The 22,189-nt window shown below is 44.7% G+C and overlaps 1 protein-coding gene across 1 annotated transcript in view; it reads right to left on the bottom strand.

Moving 5' to 3' along the window:
• The window catches only part of EPAS1 (endothelial PAS domain protein 1), an 82,023-nt gene that overhangs the window by 19,869 nt on the left and 39,965 nt on the right, over nt 1-22,189 (bottom strand). Inside the window, exons 2-6 of the mRNA XM_016142209.2 lie at nt 16,590-16,780; nt 9,646-9,797; nt 9,132-9,216; nt 5,542-5,660; nt 5,244-5,449 (exon numbers count right to left, since the gene is read on the bottom strand). Of these exons, the coding sequence (XP_015997695.1) occupies nt 5,244-5,449; nt 5,542-5,660; nt 9,132-9,216; nt 9,646-9,797; nt 16,590-16,780 (753 nt within the window). The remainder of the gene's footprint in view (nt 1-5,243; nt 5,450-5,541; nt 5,661-9,131; nt 9,217-9,645; nt 9,798-16,589; nt 16,781-22,189) is intronic.

The following is a 22,189-nucleotide window of genomic DNA, read 5'->3' as shown; positions in this document are numbered from 1 at the left end:
GGGCTGAAATCACCAGATTTGAGAAATGAAAATAGAGGTCGCTCTTTCATAAGAAAGTGGGAAAGAAACCCAAACAGATCAAGGATGAGGTTGGAAAGGGAGAGGAAGACACAGGCGACCACAGGAGGCAGAGGAAGAAGGAAGGAAAAAAAGAAAACAAAACGTAGAGCGGAAGAAGTTGTTAAATCCTGCAGTTAGTATTAGCCCAAGTCAATGAGTGGGTCAGACCACCAGGGTCTGGACTTCTGAGTTAGATATGCCTTCGCAATGTAAAACGACAGCCATTCATTGCTCTTTAATTGTTCTTTACCCTTAAAAATGTTCAGGGGCTCTTTTCAACACGGACTACTGGTGGACCAGTGATAGCAAGAGGCAGAAGAAATCCAGTGAGGGCTAAGATGGCTTGCTCCACGTCCCAGGGACAGTGACCAGTGCCTGTCCACGTGTGTGGCACAGCAGCAAGCTCCCTGACTGCAGACACCACGGCCTGGTGTCACCCGAGGCCTGGCTGCGGTTTTTACCCTTGTTTGCCACGCAAGTAAAGGATTTGCTAGGTAAATGAATCACGCAAACAAGATGGTGAGAGTATTTCGACTATTTAAGAGGATAAAAGTTTTAAGTACTTTGTAACATAGGTGGTTAAGTAAACAAACCACCAATTTGTTTTCCGAAGACCGCATCTGCTAATAAGCCATACTTCTATTAAAGTTTGCTTTCCTTCCTTCCACCCTCTGGCAATGCCTCTCCTGGCAACACTTGATTCACCTCATTTTAGTTTCTATGTGTTTATGAGATATGAAATTTCATTTCCTTGATGATATCCAGACTATTCTTTAACTCAGATGTCAATGCCTTCTATTCTAATATGTTTCAATCCAGATTTTGCTTGCTTTAAATATCAGTACTTAAGCCTTGTGTTTTTCTCAATTATTACATGATTATGTGAAATCTATAGAACCAGCTTTATAGTTAATAGATAATCAATTTCCATCCTATCAGTGTGATGTGACTTTATTCATAGAAAGGTTGCCCTGGCTCAATTCTAGATGGACCCTGCTCTGAGTGCCACCGAATGCACAGCTGCCTCGCATTACCCTGAAACGGTAAGAGGAAATCTGCCTTGGACTGTCACGGGAGAGAAGCGGATCATGTAGAATGAACACCTTCTGGATTGTGAGGTCTATTAGACTTTGAAATAAAGTCCAGAGAGAATTTGTTGAGCTGCCTATTCCGGGGGGTATTTTGAGTAGACTGTTTCTAGATTACGTAGGATAATATATAAGCATTTCTCATTTATATGCTTAAACTCGGCTAGGGCTGATTTCAGAACTTTGTCCTTGGGAGGAGACACAGGAGAGCACTTTGTTTCTTCTAATTCAGGAATTTAAAGAAACACACTATATCTTCTTGTATAAGGTGTGTAGAGAAAGGCTAATGCGCATGTTTGCAAAAAATGTTTAGAATAGACTACATCTAATATATAAACTAAACAACTACATGTAATATATTAATCTGAAAGATCACCTTGAATTTAAAGATGATACCCATCCTCTAAAGTAAAACAAAACAACTTATATCTCAATATGCGACGAAAGCAAATAATCTTTTACTATTAATTTGCCCGCAGTCAGCCTGTGTTCGCAGACTTCAGTACTTGTCTTCCAAGTGTACTGAAGTGTGTCTATTTTACAACTCGCTGCTCTTTATGATTTTCTACGTTGACATTCTCTATATGATCCTCAACTATCCCATTATCCTTTTTGCTATTCCCAACTTGTTTGTATATTTTAAAAAAACATCATAAATTTGATCCACAGAATTTGAAATGCAGGCATCTTAACTTCATTAAGTTCTGATATTGTCATGCCCTATGCTGACTTAATCCAATGTCAATGCAGGGTTGCCCTCAAACTCTTTATCTGTGAATACTGTATGACCCTCTCTGTAAATTTGAAATTTTTGCTGCAATTTTGATGCCTCCCCCTCCCCCAGTAATACTGCTACTAGCCTTTACAATTAATTTCTAAGATATAGGAGGACTCATAAAACTGACAAAATCAGTGGGATTATGTGAATTATATATAGATTTTGTCCTTCCTTAATGGCTTGGCTCCCTTCACAGTTATTTTCTTTCTCCACTAGATGGCACCTCCACCCGAATTTAAGAACGACTCAATTTTTAAGTTAAACTACTTGGGAACCAATTTTGTCTTCCTTTTGGGTGAATGAAATGCGCTATCATATTCCATTCACTGCGGTTTCATTAAGTTGCTCATGTCTCAAACTCTAAACTCCTGAACATCAGAAACCACCTTTTTAATTTCTTTAATATAAATGTCTCTGGCGCAGGGTTAGATACATAGCCGATGCTCAATAAATTAATTGGTTGCTCAGTATTTGAGGAAACAGAGTATAAATGGAGATGAGATCATCAATTACACTGAAAACAGGGACAGTCTTCTTCTTTAACCTTGCTACTCGACTCTTCCTGTCTGAAGCAGTCAACCGTATACCAAATATGACTGACATATAGATTGTTATATAATTCAATTCACTTTAAAAAACCATTTAATATATTTCGTATAATCAAACAGTACTTAACATGGTCCTCTGACCCTTTATTAAGAGGAACAGAACAAATACATTTTGAACCATCTGCATCCTTCGTTTAATTTCAGATGTTTCAGAAAAGGTTGTTCAATTTGAACTGATTTTGCAAACCTGAGAATTAAACACAGGATTAGAGTCATCTTTTTTCCCTCTTCTGTTTTCTTTCTTTCCCCCTCTTTCTGTCTGTTCTACCCTTTTTTTTCTCCATGATCCTTGTTTTGATTATGTCTGTGATCTCAATACAACTAAGAAAAAGTACCCAACAGCCTCCAAAGTGATTTTTGTGGACTCTAATTGCCTTACGTTTTCATCAGATTCTAATTTTCCTTATGGGAAAATAATTCCTTTTGTGGGAAATTGTAGTCCTTCACGTGTGTCATATGTCATCAAATCTAGTGAATTCTCTGATTAAAATGGAAAGAACCATCCCCCACCATTATCTATATGCAAGTGTTGGTTTTTGAAACATTGACCTCAGAATCAGAAGAACATTAAGGAGAGAGAGAGAGAGAGAGAGAGAGAGAGAGAGAGAGAGCGCGAGCGAGCTCGCACGCGCGCGTATGCGCTCGCGCACACATTAGTACAAGCAAGAGAGAAATATTCTTTCCCCCATCTAAATACAAACAATAAAAGCAAAACACACTACCAAAAGGAAAAAATCCCAGCCCTCATCAAAACAATCAAGAAATGACACTTAGGGATTAAGGACTTAAAATAGTCAGTTTATAAATTGTCTAAGCCATGTCTGTGCCCTTGTTAACTAATCTGCTAATCGGTTAAAGACAACTTCTGTGTAGCACAGCATTCTATGTCTTCAAAAGCCTCTGCATGCATCTCTCCAGCACCACTGAATTCAGAGTCTGGGCCATGCAACGAGGTGTCTTGAAAGGCACGATTTTGCTGAAGCTGCAATGTGTCCAGCAAAACTGACAGGCAATATCATCTTTCACACTCTGAGTCGCAAAGCCCTAAGTCACAGGTTCTTTTCAAGCCAGTGTAGACTTAGCCCCACCAGTCCTGAACCCAACTAAGCAGCCAGTGTGAGGTCACTCCCTCTCTGTGTCCCTTTCCTCTTCAACCTCTTGTAGGCCCCTAATTTCTTATGGTTTTCCCTTTCTTCTTTATCCAAAGGTTAGTTGCTTTTAGGAATTAACCTGAAACTGACTCAAAATGAGATAATCAATGAAGGACAACTCTGAATTACCCTTTCCAGAGTGTTTTTTCCCTTCAGTTTAACAAGAATCAAAGTTCTAAACTTAACTGTAACCTCCTCTTTTCTATTATCTAGGGATGACAAGTTATTTTCTATGACATGAGGGTCTTTCCAGTGCTTCTGGGGCCACATTAAGGACACATTTCATTCACAGGGACTACATGCAGCTTTCGGTGTCCATAGCACTATATCTGTTCCCAGACTGTATGGCTAACACACTGGGAGCACAGCTAACCCCAAAACCAGAGACATGGAGGCTCTGCAGTGGGATTTCCCTTGTCATCTGGGAAGACGACACAGAGGCGTGCATGTTACAAAACTATCTTCTGCCTAGCATGTTCACTTGAATACAAAGAATGTGTCTGATAAACAACCTTACACATAGCATGGATTTCTTTGGTGCCTGCCTTTGGAGCAATTTTTCTCTCTAATCATCATCATCATCATCACCGTATTCACAGTAGTAACAACTGTGATTAATGCTCCCTGTGTAAGTTCCAGGACGAAAGTCTTCATATGTGATATTTTTTTCTCCATGAGGTTAGAGCACTTTTTTCTACTTACATAACCACTCATTATGTTCAAGAGCCTTGAGTCCTGGCACATCGTGGTCAGAACTAAGGAACAGGAATGACTCAAGGACATTTTTAGAAAAATTCTTACATTGTGCCTAGAGTGGTGGCCAATTCTAAGTGGCACCAGCCAACATCGGGTCAGTCTAGAATCGGGAGAGAGAAACAGCCTAGCCTGGAAAGTAGGGTCCCACCCACAAAGAAACCCAGAAATTGGATGTCTAGTGGACGAGCCTGGGAAGAAACCATCTTCCTGGGGTCTAGTGGCTTCTTGCTGGCTAGGAAAGTAAGGCGGTTTCTTGCTGGTGGTCTGTCTTCCTTCCAGGCCCCCAGCCACTACATGTCTCTAGAAGTGATCTTGGCCTCTTGAGTTTAGAGACTTACTCTGGGGGAGGGCAAGGACAGAGGGAGTAAGATATAAGCAGTAACAACAAGCTTCACATCAGTTACAGTGTTTGTACTTTTCAAAGTGCTTTCATAGCCATGATCTCATTTGACAATGCTCCTGTGAAACAGGCTGAGAGAGTATTATCATCTCCATTTTAGACAATGGGAACTGAGTTGAGGAGAGAGGAGTGGGTGAGTGGAGAAGAGTAACCACAAAAACTGTGCCTCTGGAAAGAAATGGGGACTCTGGATACTGTGGAAAGCTGAGGTCACGTCGGGACATCTATATCCTGAAGGGCGCATCTGGGGATACACTTATCAGCCAGCCACAGTGGCATTTACCATGGGCGCAACTACACACACACACGCACACACACATATACATACACATACGCACACATGCACACGCACATAGGTAAAACACACTTCTACCCACAGCACATGCAGTCTGGAGCCCCTACCTGTCGTCACAGTAGGTAAACTTCATGTCCATGCTGTGGCGGCTCAGGAAGGTCTTGCTGTCCAGGGGGATGTCCATGTGGGACGGGTGCTGGATAGGTTCACACATGATGATGAGGCAGGAGAGCAGGGGCTCCTTGTAGCCGCAGAGACTACTGTGAGGGGGGCAGTTGTTGTAGACCTTCACCTGGCCAGTGCAGTGCAAGACCTGGAGACCAGCCATGGAGGGTCAGATGTGGGGCTGAGAGCATGGGGTGGGTGTACATCTGGGACTCCAACCCACACCTGACGTTGTCCTACCTTCCAGGTGGCTGACTTGAGGTTGACGGTTCGGCCTCTGTTGGTGACTGTGCACTTCATCCTCATGAAGAAGTCCCTCTCTGTGGACATGTCTTTGCTTTTCTTCCCAAAACCAGAGCCTGGATGGGGAAGGGTGGAGGGAACCAGTTGAATTTAGTTTTTTACTTATCTTCAGAAGAGGGGCCTGGTTGCAGTGTTTTCTGGGTAATGTACTGTTTGTATTTCCCAAATATCTGCTCCTCAGATAGTGTCTGTGGCCTGTCATGAATGCTGAATACCGTCCTGGCTTCTGGACTAAAGCTTTGTCACCTCCAGTTTGTCTCCCCAACTGGAGTATAAGCACCCCAAGAGCAGGGCTCTTCTGCTGCTTTGTTTCCACTGCACTCAGGGCATGGGCAGTGCTCCCTTTGGAGCAGTGAGGCAATGAGTCACTGTTAGCCGTCATCTCAGCAAAGCTCTGCTGGGGCAGGCCCAGGTTCCCTAGGTGGAATTCCAAGGGACGACCTGGGTGAAACCACAATTATCCAAGGGGAGAAGCCTCTCGGGTTAGAAATGTCCCCCAGAGATGCCTGTCTTTTCTTCATTACTGTCCCCTAGGAATTGGGACCCTTCTATGCCCCATTTTTAACCAGCAATGGCTGAATTCAATGTAGTGTACCATCGGCATTCTCCCTAAAGTAACATGTCAACCTCGAGAGAGACCGCTGGTCCAAATCTCCTGAGATTTGGTGAGCCAGTCCACTCCAAGGAGTAACTCAACATGGATCATATCCTTTCTCAGCCAGAATTAAATAGATCACCAAGAAAAATAATATAGCTTCCTTCCTTATAGTCTCCACATAGCCTGCCCATGCAGAACTTTCTCCACTTTTGGCAAAACGAAGTGGTAAGTGTAGCAAGTGTCATTTGACCGAGTCCCCTTGTCCATGCCTAAATTCTGCCTAACCCACCGCCCCCATCCTGACCTGCCAAGGTACATGCCTTCCCCCTGCCCAGCATCACAGAACAATCCAGAGCCTTGTTTCAAATGCTCACAACACTCCTCCCTCCAGGCATGGCCACCGGCATCTACACCTAAACCTCCAGAGGGCTGTGATTTGATTGACGTATGCCCAAAGATGATCCGTGTCCAGTGAACTGTGTCACCTTTGAATCTCTCTTAAATATCCCTAGGAGAGCCCACTAAGTAATGGACCAAATGGTGAACCTTTTTTTTTTTTTTTTTTTTAAGAAAGAATATCCCTCCATCATGATCATAAAACCATGCCTCTCTAAACTTGTTTCCTACAATTTAAATTTTCATAGGTGGCTGTGCTCACTTTGGTAGCACATATGTTAATTTTCATAGGTGGGGTTTGCATATCGTGAAATATCCTTGTAATCTTGGGGCCTCGACCTACCACCAGGACCAGCTCAGGTGTTGTGGATGAGAGTGGCTATGGCTTGGGTTATTATTACTGTGGCCTCCTAACTTGTTAGCCTCTGGATTCTGGCCATTCCGCCATTTGATTAATCTCTCTAAACATGGTTCCAATCAGATTACTCCACCCCTGGCTCAAGAACCTTCAGCAGCGCCCCTCTATCACAGGATAAAGTTCGAGGCCCTCCACCTGGCTTTCAAAGTCTTCCTCAATCTGCCTCCTGACCTTATCTTCCTCTAGGTACTGATATTAACCCCTTGCTTCCAGATCATGAGTCCACTCAGGCCGGTACCTTCATTAAGGATTTGCTTGGTGATTCATTGAGTTTGATTCCAAGTCCTTAATACCAAGAGACCTGAAGTTCTACTCAGATAAATGAAGTAGTATCATGCTGTGAATCATGGCACTTGAATGCCGGAAGATCCTAGACTTTGCCTGTTCCAATACTGTCAGTTTGAAAAGAAAGACTCCAAGGAACAGAGCAATGAAGTGACTTGCTTCAGGTCACATGTTCAGACAGAGACTAAGGTCAGTGGTTGAACTGAGACCGAGAACCCAAGGACCAAAGGGTTTCTGAAGAAAAAAAGATACGAGACTTTGGTTTTCTCAGGCTTCAAGCACCTGTTTCAGAAAGGGATTCAGAAAGTCTGGTCACCCGTTCCCCAAGGAACTGATAGGACTTTCTCAGCAATGCGGCTAAGACACTGAATAGCCCACGTGGTGGACTCTAGGAGCTAGGTGGCCTGAGGCCTTTAGGTGGGAGAGAAAAGGGGCTGCCTGAGAGGTCAGTGGGTGGCTGGGGTGTAGATAGGGGTAGTTGTAATTCTGTTTTTGCAGGCCCAGACTGCATGCTCAGACTGTAACAAAGGTGGAAGTGGCCCAATAAAGTGTCTGCTTTTGCAGCATGTATCACGTATAGTAACAGTAGCCAAACCTTGCGGGCATAGTACCACTGCCTGTTATTCAGGCTGGACAAGCACATACCCATGGAGGTGACAGGTGAGAGATGTTAAAGGCATGAGCGGAACTGCCCAGGATAGTGATCAAATCTCAGGTTCAGAAGGGATCTCGAAAGTCACTGAGCCCCAGTTCTGCCCAAAGCCTCAATCCTCTTGACAATATCCCCATTTGTCCCTCTGCTTGAATGTCCTCAGTTACAGGAGGTGAAGCAGCAACTCCACTGTCATCACAAAGTGCTTTCAGCTTTTAGGAACCCTCCCACACACCAGTATCTACTGGATGCCCTCACAGGTATGGCACACTACATTAGACCTTTTATATGTCTTCTCCATCAAAAACGACCTGTCCTATGTCTCCGGCATGGGACCGGATTTACTTCTTGGCTCCTGAGGTAGCCAGTCTCTAAAGGCAGCCCCGGTGAGCCACATCTGATAATCACAGTATGTGTAGTTCCCTCCACACTGAATTGGGACTGGCCAACAGAATAGGGCAGAGCAATGCTCTGCCAGTTTCAGCACTAAGCCTTGGGAAGGAATGGCAGCCTCTGCTTTTGTACTTTTGGGAGCCCTGAGCTGCCATGTAAGAAGAAAAGAGAGGGAGGCTCTCAGATTCCATGAAGTGAGACAGAGGTCCAACTGTCCAGCATCCTAGCTGAGCCCAAGCCTCTAGCCACAAAGTTCCAGGGATGTGGGTGAGCACTTTGGTCATGTCACCTGGTCCTGCACCCAGATGATGGCAGCACAGCTGACAAGACATGAAGCAAAAGAGCCACTTACAGAGATAATAAAATGATTGCTTAAAACCTTCACATCTTGGGTGATTTGTTACACACCAATAGACAGCTGCAACAGTTCTCATGAACACTTTGGTACAGATGAGTTTATCGGTTTGGGTGGTGTCATTTGGCACAGGAGCCAAATTCTCAGGTGATGTAACCTCCTGGAGACAGAGTCCTAACCTAAACGAGTGCCTAAACAGCATGATGTTGGACACCAAGCAGGGCCAGAGGAGATGTTTATGAGTACTAGGTCCTTTCGGTGCCCTTGATCTCACCTCTTAGGCTTTGCTGGATTCTTTTTGAGGGATGCCAGTTTTTTCTGGATCACGATATTCATGATCCATCTCTCTTGCATTTGTATGCAAAGGGAAGACAGATCCCCTACCAGGTGGCACAAGAAGGAAGGAGACACACAATAAAGACTACTTTACCATTTTTGAGGCTCAGGTTCTCACGGATCTCCTCGTGGTCACAGGGATGAGTAAAGTCAAAGATACTGTGTCCTGTGAGTTCCACCTGTTTTGGAAACAAGGTTAGGCTTCATTATTCCTAACAGGGAAGTAGAAGATTCCAAGAAGCAGCTGAGCCCCTTCTAGATCTGGCACTAGGGAGGAAATGGAATCAGTTCTTCTCACATTCCCAATCCAGTCTTAGGTCCTCAGACATATGGATGAAACTGAGGACTGCCATTGGTGACAGAAACTTGATTCACAAGGGTTGGCCTGTTAATCTAATCAGCAGAGCTAAACACCAGGCTGGCCATCAGCCGTGCCAAGCTGAATGCCTGGGGTATGTGTTCCTGAGGCTTGTGCCCTGAGATCGGAGAGGGGGCAGGGTGGGTACGTTCAGGGAGAGGTCAGGAGGGATGTTACCAGAGTCCTCCACTAATTTCTACCCCCAAAAGGCAATATTTCCCTTTTCGAAAGAGCCAGAGCAGTGTGTCACCTGTGTGAGTCCCATGAACTTGCTGATGTTTTCTGACAGAAAGATCATGTCGCCATCTTGGGTCACCACGGCAATGAAACCCTCCAAGGCCTTCAGGTACAGGTTATCCATCTGCTGGTCAGCCTCGGCTTCAGATTCATTTTCAGAGCAAACTGGAAAAACAAGAGGGTTGGATGGCATGCATGCATGCGGTGTTAAACAGATGCAAGTGGCGTTGACTAATGTCTGCCAGGAATGGTGCGAAGGCATCAAGTGGGCTTTTCTGGAAATGCAAACTGCCAATCACCTAAGTGTCTGCCACACACCCAAGCAGTGGGCATAGGATGAGCACACAGAATCAGCGAATGTGCCAGAATCACAGATGATGCTTTTAGAGTCAAGAGTTAGGCTATACAGACTAGCATCCTGGTGGTATTCTCTCTAGAAATGATGTAACAAAAGAAGGGAAATTCTTTCCTCTTCATACCCTGGTTCAGGTGGCCAGCCTTATGTCCATATACCACACACATCCCTGTTTAGGGTGTCTGCCAAGTAACTAGTCAGCGGAATGCATGATAATGAACCAACGTCCAGGTGGGGTGATGCCTCTGGCAATGTTAGGGCTCTCACTTAACATCTGTATTTAAACAGAGGCTTTAGGAGGGATAATGACTTAATTCAGCACTTTCATATTTCAGCATGTACCAGTATCACCTGGTGGGCTTGCTAAAACAAGGAATTCTGGGCCCAGGACTACTGTATAATTTTCAGGGCTCAGTGCAAAGTAAAAATGTAGGACCTCTTGTTGAAAAATTAAACCAGGCCCAGGGCCCTTCTAAGTGTGTGTGTGGAACCCCGTGGGACTACACAAGCCACACACCCAGGACGCTGGCCCTAGATGAGATCATCTGCAGAGGTCCTGATTGGTTAGCTCTAAGGTGAGGACTGAGAATCTGCGTTTCTAACAAATTCCCAGGTGATGTTAAGGCTGCTGGCCCTAGGACCACAGGTTTAAAATAACCATCCTAATTCAAGGTCCTATAGATGATCCCAATGCTGGGAAAATATGCCTTTTTTGGCAGGTGGTGACTTATGCTGGGGATGGGGAGGAGAGGTTTTCAATACCATTTAAATCACATCAGATAGGTGACCACCTCCTCCAGATGGCAGAGGCCAGCTCTGTTATCTGTGGCCTGCGAATAAGATTTTTTCTCTTCAATTTCTTTGATCTCAGTGGCAACACTGACTTCGAAATCTGGAGTAATCCCAAGACAACCTTATTTGGGTTAAGTAGGCCCCGAGGAAATAGTTCTGCTTAAAATTTCCTGTTTTTAACAGTTCCGACACAGCTAAACTTGTTTCCATCTGTGCCCAGTACACTTGCTTCCAGGAGGTGGCGAAATTGGCTGCAGCAGTTGGCCAGCTGGCCTCTGGAGGAAGAGGGGTGCTTGGGGGGCCACAAATGGAAACAGAACGTCTTGGAACTGAAGTCACAATGGCTGGAGGATCAGGAAGCTGGCGGGGCTGGCTCCCAAGGACCCTGGGGCAGACAGGACTCTTTCCTCTGTGGAGCTATTTGTTCCCGCAGCACCTGCTCATCCTCCTGGGGGCCTCCGAAGGAGTCTGGCCAACTCACTGTGAGCTTGGAGCTGAAGGTGAAAACCATGGGGTGGAGGCGGACCTTGATGCAAGGGGCCAGAGGCTCACACGCATCACCCCCTGACCCCGCCTCACTGAAGACTGCTCTGCCTTTTTTCCTGTTCTTTCCCGTGAACACTGTGTCTTCCCTAACGTATTGTTCATTTCCCACTCAGTGTTAGGCACTTGAAAAATGTACTTATTCGCTATGCAGTTATTACTCTCCTACTATGTGTCTGCCCTATGCAAGGCACAAAGCAGGAAATCAGAAATCTGTGAACAAATATTACTCTGTGCTCAGTCCTGTCCCAGGGAGAATCACAGATACCAAGATGTATAAGAGTAATCTTTTGTCTCCAGGACTCTACTGGTGGTGAAGACAAACTGCTATAAGCTTATACGGCAAGGGAGAGAAACTCCTGGTGCCCAATAAAAAGGAACCCACAGTAGGTGCTCAGTAAGCTGCCAACAGGAGTCTTTAAATTGCTGTAGATTCTCAGCTTCCTAGGATCCTTTGGGGTCTGACCCAAAACAAGAGGGACAGGTCACTAGAATCAGTGGCACTCTGCTGAGATGAAGCCTGCTCAGCCCTGCTCAGCCCAGGGAGCACAAGATCCTTTAATGCTAAAAATAGCCCCTGTAAACAGGCTTTGATGACTCCCCACAGCCAGGATATGCGCCGGCTGAGGTTTCGGAGCACTTTTTCCGGAGCACTCTGCTCATTTCCTTCAGGCAGCACCACCCTGTGGGGTGGGACCCCATTGGCAGCAGGAGCTGGGCGTCTGGCGTGAGCGGGCACGGTGGCAGGGCACTCTTGACGGGGTCCCTGAGACCAGGCTGTCACAAGGTGCTGCTGCTGGTGAGGATGCATTTTTATTCCACTAGGGTCATTTCTCTAATCTGAGAGGTTCCAGGACTGCTTTGACTCTTCTTAAAACCATTCTGCTGTGATCTTCCTAGATGTGCTTAGCAGACAGTTGTCACTGAGTTATCATCGCAGAGGCTTTCCTTTTAAATGGATTCCTCCCCTCCAGCAATTCCAGAGCCATGGACACCCCTTGCCCCCATTCCTGGGTGTACTGATTACAAGAGCAGTGCCAGTCAAGCCACAAGGAAATTACTTTTGGATCACTTACTGGATCATTAGCCATACCTTTAAACTCCACTTGGGCTACCCTCACATCTTTAGCAGAAGGCACTGAGTTCACCTGATGTTGCTGGCATCCAAAGGGCCTCAAAAGTCCACCATTAGAGATTCATTCTTTGTTCATTACATAACTTACTATCCTGTCTTACCTCTCTGTGTTAACCTTCATAAGCTGTAGCACAGGGCTAGGGTTAGTAAATATCTACTGATCGACTAGATCTTCCTTTGGTTTAAGTTAAGGGAATGATCTGGAAAAGGCCAGCATCTCTACATGAGATTATTAGCTGCTCTTAGCCATTAACACCCTATCATGAATTAGTTTATCGGCTCCTCTCCAAAAAGGAAGGAAAAAGACCTTGGTTTGGAGCGTGGGTGAGGCAAGGGATGAAAACCTAGGCAAGTCTGAAAGTGGTACATAAGGCGCCAGAAACTGTATCTGCCGCCACAATTTCCTCACTTTGGTTCCACTTTTCCTGCATGAAGAAGCCACCGTAAAACCTTTAAAATCATTTGTCCCACATTTTAATATCTTTCCCTTAGTAGTCCAGAGATCAGGAAATCATAATCTCTTATTAAGACTGATGTCTTCACTAAGCAAATCCAATGAATCAATAATAAACCCGACATCTCTCTTTGGAAAGCTTGCTTCGCGTTAACCTGCGGCTCCAGTGTGAAATTAATTTGATTTTTACTATGTATGAGTGTAGAAAAGTCAAAAATCCATTTTATGGTGAAAATCCAATTTTGCACATTCACTGCTGTTGAATGCCCTTCGAATGCAGAAGTGACCCTCATTTGGTCACGGTTTGCGGGGCTCATCTTGAAAGAGGATTTAAGACAATCGAGTGGTATTTCCACCAATGTTCCCGTCAGAGTGTGTTCTGTTCTCGGCCCAGCGTGGAAGCTAATATCATAAAGCTATTGTTTCAGTTTGCTTCCTGTGATACGAATCTCAATCGGCAGCCCAGACTCCTAGCCTAAATTTCTTAGCGTTGAAGTTTCCTCTCCAACATTCCCACACAGAACAGCCTACTGTGAAAATCAAAGGGAAACGTGTTACTAAGTAAAGAATAAACTTTTCTAAAGCAAAACCTGGTCTTTTTTAGCCTTTTGAACTCTGAGGTATGCAACCAGCTATTTCCTATTATAAAATGAGCCAACATCAGTGCTCACCTTTGTTAGAAATGTTTCAGTAACGACCCTGTTTTGACTTGGAAAAGCTTGGCAACTGCATTTTGATAGAAATTGCTGAAAGATGGGTAAGAGAATTGTATGCTTATTATATATATTATTTGTATATACTTATAGATTTACTTGTTTGTAATAATTTTGATTTCTAAGTTATAACTTATTGAGAGCCTAATATGTGGCAGGCAAGAGGACAAGGGCTTTTACTTCCATTATGTCTGTCCTTAAATAGCATCCCAGGGTAAGTACTGTTAGCCCCTTTGTGCAGAGGAGGAAAGACGAGCTCAAAGATAGAAAAGAGATTTTCATGAGGTTGCCGTGAAAAAAGGCAGCCAGATTGAGGTTCCAACACAGGGTCTATTTGCCCACAATCTGTGTATTCTTTTTAATTAAGTCATATGCATTGAAAAAGCAAAATATAATTAGAAAAGGAAAGAGTCCTGTCTCCCATTTAATTCCTGAAGATGATTTGACAGTTGGTCGAGAGAATGCATGGAGGGAGCCTGGAAGGGAGGGTAGGACAAGAGGATGCTGAGAGCCTTCTGGCTCCTCCTCCCCCACAGGCGATGCGTCTTTTATGAGAACTGCTCCTTCAAGGACACCATGACCACATGTGAAATGTAGATACTTTTTATCCTTTTCTGTCATTTCTTTCCTTGAAACAGAGAGGACCAGAGCTGACATGCTGAGGACTCTGGTTGGTCTGGGACTGAGTTTAGCCAGAGGGCAGGCAGTTAGTGTCCACAATTTGCAACAGCTCCTGAGTGGGGATGTGCGATGTCTGTGGCCATCCTAGTCCTATCTCTCTGGGTGTGTCTGGCACACAGAGGGTTCACGTCAGCACACATGCAAGCAGACGTGCTCAGAGGCCTGGCCTCTGATTCATGGTTCTCTCAAAGCCAACCTCCGAACCACTGAGAGGGAAGACCAGGCTTATGTGTTGGAGAGCATGGGAAACAAGGCCTTGCATCGAGAGAAAGGATAGAAACATCTCACTTGAATGTGTGAGGACTTCCTTCCTCCCCCACTGCTTGAGGCCAGCTCCCAGGTGATATTTAACTTGGTTACCCTGCCTTCTTCTTCACACAACCGGCCCTTGCCAGCATCTTCGCCTGACCAGGTTTGCAGATGCTCCTGCCTTCTTGTGTCTGTCTTTCCCACAGACAAAGATTCAAAGGACTTGAACTCCTGGTGCAGATTCCCCAAGAGCAGAAACATATGTGACTTTGGACAACTTTAACTTTTCTGTGCCTCACTTCTCATCCATCATCTACGAAATGTTCTGCAAGTCCAAATTCAATCAGAGAGATATCCCAGGATTGATGTATTACCCCTTCCAGGGCTCTCTGTTGGTAGAGGGATGGGGGTGGTGTTGGAAGGAAGTGATGATTACCCCAAAGAAATTAATGTCCAAGAATAAAATTTCAATACTATAACATGGAAGAGGGGAGTTATTTCTGGGTGTAGGGAAGGGGGTCTTCATTTAGCCATTAAATCCCGCACTGCCTACTCTGTGTATATGCAAAGGGGATTCCAACACTACCAGGTGCTGCCCTCACCTGTCCAGGAAGATGAGCCCCCTTAAAAGAAAGAAGTACATGTGTGCCCTGAGATGGTGTCTCCAAGCCTTTCTTACACTTCAGCCCATTGTTCCCTCTTTCTGTAGCACATATGATGACGAATCTGCCACTGATTGCATTGTTTCTTTGAAAGTATTTATAGAGCATGTCTTTCCCCTTGGTTCTCCCCCGCCTGTCTGCTCTTTTCTAAGACTCTTTAGACTTGCAATACAGGGTTAAGCCTCCAACCCTTGGACCCACTGAGCTGTCATCTTATTTTCTGAACGTCTTTCCCCCGTATCCTTCCTGTGCTCCAGGGCCCAGAATAGCACATGCCGGTCTGGCCTCCCGGCCTCACACTGGATCCCCTCTGCTCAGGGTTTCTTTCCCAGAATAGCTACTTCATAACAGGATGGCAGGATCCACCCGGCTCCCAGGCACCGGGTTCACTCGGGAAAACTGGAAACCAACCAGAAAAGAAGCGGCCCCTCCTGCCTGCCTTCCTCACGCTCACTGCCTCAGATGTTGCCCACCTGTGGCCCCATCACCAGCAGGGGAGGGACACTACCTGCCGACCGATTTCCTTATGAAACCGTCGGACTAAACGAGATATAAGATCTGAAATTGGAAAACTCGGGCTACCTCTTTCTGGTCAAGGCTAACAGGAAATGGTTTTTTGAAGAATGTAAATTCTAACAAAACAAAACAAAACAAAACAAAACAAAACAAAACAAAACAAAAACATTTTGTGAACTTGAGACTTGCGGAGATACCAGGGAGGGTGAGAATGAGCTGGTCCTGTGAGGAGGTTGTTATCCATCAGATGCTCCCCAGTGTGAATGAGTATGGTGGGTCAGGTGCTTAAAGACCTGATCGCAGTTAATTCCCACAGACACCCTGTGCAATAAGTATTTTTAACCCCTTTTTACAGATAAGGAAACCAAGAGCAGAGACACCAAATTATGTGCCTGGCAAACTGGCTAGTAAGAGGGAAAAGACCGCAGGGGTACGCCTCCGCCCTTTTGGAGAGGAAGCTAGAAGATAAGCACTCAAACACTTGCTAAGGATTCGCCCTGGGGTGGACTGTGGGTCTTACGGCCAGCTGGAGCGGCAACAGGGAGGCTAGCAAAGCTGCTCCGTTCTCCCGGCTCCTTCTCTCCTCAGCTGCTAGGTGCCCAGGTGTTTCCTTGGTCCTGTCCTTGCCCTTGGCTTGTATTCATTATAAAGGTCACTGCTGTAAAGATGTGTAACATGAAGGAATAAAGCACCAGTGACAGTTTCTGCGGGTGGAAGTTTTGCAGAGTGAGAGTTCCTGGGTGGAGAGACCTTTCCAGTCACCTTCTAACTCTGGCACAACAGAGCCTCCTGTGTGTGTGGGGACACACTGGTAAGGCTGCTATCGGCACCGGCCTGGGGGAGCCTGCCAGCCTCACCTGAGGACAGGAGCTTGTGTGTTCTCAGGAAGCTGATAGCCAGCCGCATGATGGAGGCCTTATCCAGGTGGGAGCTCACGCTGTGAGGCAGGGGCAGCTCATGGGCCAGCTCGTAGAAGACCTCCGTCTCCTTGCTTCGCCGGCATCTCGCCGCATCCCGGGACTTCTCCTTCCTCCTCTCTGAGCTACTCCTAAATTGAGAGAGAAGAGTTTAGTTCCTAAAACGTCACTGTCATCCTATCCCATCCCTGATCAAGACATCCCCAGGGCGTCCCAACGCATGGTACAGCCAAAATCTCCCACTGCACCAGTCCGGGCTCACACTGGTTGTCTAGCCACACAGAGCCTGCTCTATAGTGTCAGTCGTGTGTGTATCTTCTCAGCTGCCCTCCTCCTGTACGCCCGCAGTGTCCAGGACAGGGCTTCACATGGTTTGAACAAAGGCTTGCCAATTGAGTTCATCTGCTAGCTTGGACGTGGTCCTGGGTTATCTGGGGACTGAGGTGAATGTGCAGCGATGGGAGGGAAGTATGAGTGACTGAGGCCAGTGACCCAAGTGGCTATGTCAGAGGCTCTGGGAAAGAAGATGAAAGACAGCTTCGAGGTTCTCTCTAGACAAAATGCTCTTAAAAAAAAATTAAGTAAGTAAAATGCTCTTAGAAAAAATTAATTAGCTCCCATTCGGTATCAGAGTGATTTCCATGGTGCAAATCAAAAATGCCATTAGAGCCCAAGAACTGTCAGCCAGACATCCGTCACTCTGGTGTCCCCAAGTGCACACCTGCCAAGGGTTACAAAGGAGTGAGCACACGCTCATTTCTAATCCTGGTGGGATTAGAAAGATAGGCTCCCAGCCTGTCTCATGCTCATTTCTCTCTGTTTTGCAGGACAGAAGGAAGATGACATATACTAAAACCTGCCTCTTTCGGGAAGTCTTAACGAAATCCTGCATCTTCTTACAGAGCCTGTGTTACATTCTAACATGGGCAAGTTCAAAAGCCAGACTCTCTGTATTGAAATTCTTTCACTTGCTAGCTGTGTTACATTCAAATTATTTAAGCTGCTTAGCCTCAGTTTTCTCACCTATAAAAAGGTAGTAAGAGTACTTATACCCTACAGAGTTATTGTGAGTATCAAATATGATAATTTATGTAAAATTTTTAGCGCCAGGCCTATCCCAACTGGATTCGATCAATATTAGCTGATATTAATAGGAAACAAATCTGTCCATGAACAAATGATCGTGAAAAACATTACAAAAGTATAGAACAGCCTGATTTTCATAGAAATGTATTATATATAATAGTTTTTATAATTTATAGAGGAAAAAGCCTAGAAATGTAATAACTATTATCTTATAGCTATTACCTATATAGTGCTTAATATATTCCAGGTACTATTTAAAGCACTACTATTTAGCTTCTTTAATTCTTACAACTACCCTTGGAGATAGTTATTATTATCATCCCTAATTTACAGATGAGGAAATGGGTCCATAGAGGCTAATTTACCTGCAGCCTCTTAGCAGGTAAATGAAGTGGGACTTTGCACCAGGCAGGTGGCCCAGCCCCAGGTCCAAGCTCTTAACCATGGGTAACTGTCCTGTCTCTCTATACATAAAAATGTTATCAGTTTCAGGGCAGTGATGTTATGTGTGTTTTTCTCCATGCTTATATGTATTTTATTTTAATATAAATAACTTATATTGCATGGTTAGTAAAGTAGTTTCATTTTTTTTTTTTTAAGTGTCCAGTGCAGTTTATGGCTCTCAAGGCCTCATCCAACCAGCTCCAGCCCACGGTCTCGGTTCTCCCTTCTGAGATTTACAAACCAGAGCTGCTGCTCCTTTTCTTTGGCTTTGTAGCTTATTAACTGGACAAATAATCAATAAATTGGGATTCATGGAATGCTGACATACCCCTCAAACCCTTCAAGATTTGGGGCAGAGACACTGTTTTGACTTTATGACATGCTTCGTTTAAAAAAAAAAAAATAGAACATCTAGCTCCCTGGATGGACTGAGCACCATATACTCAGACTGCAGGAAGAATGTCCTATAGCTGTTGATGGTCAAGAAGAACCTTCAGAAAAATTATGAAATGGGTGAAATTGCTTTTCTTGTCCTATCTCTCTGTTCTGTTTCCTTTAGTTAATCCCTGTTCCCTCCCCTGTCCCTGACTTCCAATTCCTAGAACCCTCTCCCCAGCACCCCAACCATCCCTACCCTCTCAGGCCTGCCTTCAGGGTCATGTTGCTTTTGCACCAGACCTTTAGTGACCCTTTGTATCTCAGTCCCTCCCATTTTCACCTTAATCCTGACCTCTGATCGTGGAGCAAAAGCAGTTGTTCAAGGTTTGCAGGCGTCCTGGCACAGGAAAGGAGGGTAGGAAGGGGATAAGACACTGAAACTTGACCCATCATGCCTGTGTGTCACAGAGCCAGGTAAAGGAGGGCCAGCGTCTTTAAGATGTTGGATTCCATTCTCCAGCACCAACCCTTTCATTCCCCAACAAAAGCTTCAACACAGGGTCAGTCATGAGGGGCATCTAGAGACACCACGCTGAGATGGAAGAAGTCCCCGATACAGGCTATGACATTAACCCCAACATGCACAGAGCTTCCCTCTGCTATTGCCCCTTCCTTAGAGTGGAAGAGCAGATAAGACGGAGAGAACCAGGAGGGGAAAAGGCAGTTTGGAGTCGGTACTCTGTCTAGCAACGGCGTTTGGCATTTGGGTCCTACCATGTTCCCTGGACCACACGAATGTTTATTGATACCTACTTTTGTGCCTGGCACTGTACCAAGAACCTTCCATGTCATTACCCCATTATAATTCTGCTAAGAACACAATATGGTGGGTATTGTGAACACAATGCACAGATGTGGAATCTGAGGCTCAGACATAAGAGTAATTTGCCCAAGATCACAAGGCAAATGCCTGTGCAAGCTCTTAGAGATTTTACAGTCATCGAGCAGACGCTCAGAAGTCCTGAGAAATGTGGATGCTCCCTATTTAATTCCATCCTCACAAACTACATGTGAGAGGAGCAAGAAAGGCATTGCTGCTGTCCCCATTTCACAGAAACTGAGGCCCAACCCAGTTAAGTGGCTTGCCAAGGGCAATCCAGCTAATCAGTAGCAGAGTCGGGACTAGAAACCATCCCTTCCTAGGTCAATACACTTTCCACTGCTTAATGATAAGAGATAGTGGCTCTAGCAAGAAATAAAGAAAAAGCAACATCTTAATATTTAGAAAAAGACTAAGAATCTCACACAACCTCTTGGTTTAAACATCATGAGCTCCCTTTTAGCTACCTCGTTTTTATGGTTGCACTCTGGGGACTAACAGGACTTTAACTAGATTATCTAGTTAAACTTGACACAGTCCAGAGATATCTAAAGTTGACTCTTGGAAGATGAGACAATAATGTGGAACACTGTCATGATTTAATTACCAACACTGAAGAACAGGTATAAGTAACGCCAAGTGTGAAGGTAAGACCTCCCTAAGCCCAGTGAGGCACGCACAGCCCACTTCCTCATACCACTCCTCACAGGTTAGGTCTCTTAAATAGAACAGGAAATTGGAAGTTAGGACTGATGTTTTAATATATTGGCCACAAGACTACCTAGCTATTTGATTTTGGACCAAAAAAAAGCATTCTTTTGTGCCCTGGTAGCCTCAGCTCGAAGATGAGAGAGATCTCATGTCTTATTTGTCAGAATCAAATGAGCGTAGATGGGCTGGAAGTACAGGCATACCTCGCTTTATTGAGCTTAGCTTTACTGATCATAGATGTTGCATTTTTTACAAAATGAAGGTAAGACCCTCCACTGGCAAAAAGATTATGACTCACGTTATTGCGATGCTCTAGAACTGAACCCACAATATCTCTGAGGTATGCCTGTACAAGAAAGCTCTCCACAAATGAAAACTGTGTGACTGATAATAATGACCCCATTATCTGGTATTAGTATTAGTCACATTCAGACTTTGGCCATAATATCCATTCTTTATTGCCAAATCAAGGCTGTCTCAGGGTTAGGGGTATATTTGCAGTCATGCTAATTTAGACCAGTTTTTTGTGTCATGTTGCTGAAACTTCTTAGGTCAATGAGGCTTCATTTTCTAAAAATACTTGCACTTTATTTTCTCTCCCTAGATGGGTTCTAGAATTAACTGCAATAGACCAGATTTTTGAAATGACAATTCTAGATATGGCATGTTAGAACTCTCCAGTTTTTTGTAAACACACACACACACACGTGCATGTGTGTATATATATATATATATTCAGAAGTTTCTTATATCAAGTTGTTCTTTCTGCAAAATTCCTGCTCCTGTCTTTTTTTTGGTGGCCCTCCTGTGACCACAGGGTGGTCCTACACAATATTTCATACATGGAACACACAACAAACCTTGCCCTGGGTAACAGTGTCCTCATGCAGACCCAGAAGTGTGTACTGAGCTCTGTGCTAGACCTAGAGGAACTCTAGAGTAGATAAGGCATACATTCCTTGTTCTTAAGGAGAATGCATCTAGTTAGTAAGCCAATAACTTGAAGCATTTCTATTAACCACAGACATAAGTACAGGCAATGAACACTGTAGGTGGTTAAGATACGAGCTGGTGAGTGTGAGCAAACAAGGTTAGAGAAGGTTACTCAGGGAGGCAGGATTTCAGCTGATCCTAGAAGCACAAATAACAATACCCTTATGGTGTTTAAGGGCACTTCCCCCGCCCCCACATGTGTTATGCGAGTCTCACAACACTGAGAGATAGGAACTTTTATCTTAGTTTAATAGGTGAAGAAGTGGAGATTTAGAGAGATTAAGTAATTTGCCAAAAGACATTGTCTCAAACCTAGTTCTTCAGGATCCAAGAACAAAGATTTCTCCACTGGCAGCAAGGAAACTTACTGAATAACTGCGACATGGACAGTGCTGTGTTATACTTTCCTACCAACGGGATGTTCACATAAAAGACAGGAGGAAGAGGAGGGTTAAGATTTGGAAGAGACAATGACATAAAGATTCCATGGTGGGTGAGGACGTTCTGTCCTTAAGTGAGCACCCACTCCCCTTGGGAAAAGACCTGGAACATTAAGAGTAGGAGAAAGAACTGATATCTGAGTTCACATGAAGTGTGGGTAGGAAGAAGGGGAATCACTGCTATGGGCTTTAGCAGGAGGCTGCCTTCATCATTGTAGGGCTGGTGGGTGGTGTGCTGTTAGCAGAAAAGACTCCACAGTGCTCCATAAAAGCTGTGGGTCCAGCCTGCCTGTACATATCTCTCTATGCTGCAGTTGAAGAACAAACAGTCTGTCTGTCTGTCTGTCTTTCTTCCTTTCTTCCTTTCTTCCTTCCTTTCCTTTCTTTCCTTTCTTTCTTTCCTTTCTTTCTCTCTCTCTTTCTCTCTCTCTCTCTTCCTTCCTTTCTTCTTCTTTTTTTTGCATCTTAATGTACACAAATTTATACTTTGTCTCTCCTAGTTGGAAACTCAAAGTCTGAAACACTGGATCCCAACTAAGGAAAGCAACCAGTTAAGAACCAGGTAGCCAGTCAAAAGACAAATCCAAACACCATCCTAAAGCTCCAGT

Source organism: Rousettus aegyptiacus, unplaced genomic scaffold (genome assembly GCF_014176215.1).
Source record: "Rousettus aegyptiacus isolate mRouAeg1 unplaced genomic scaffold, mRouAeg1.p scaffold_m13_p_7, whole genome shotgun sequence".
In the NCBI taxonomy this organism is placed as follows: domain Eukaryota; kingdom Metazoa; phylum Chordata; class Mammalia; order Chiroptera; family Pteropodidae; genus Rousettus; species Rousettus aegyptiacus.
Note: the sequence above shows the minus strand (reverse complement) of the source record. Positions and strands in the feature narration are given on the sequence as shown.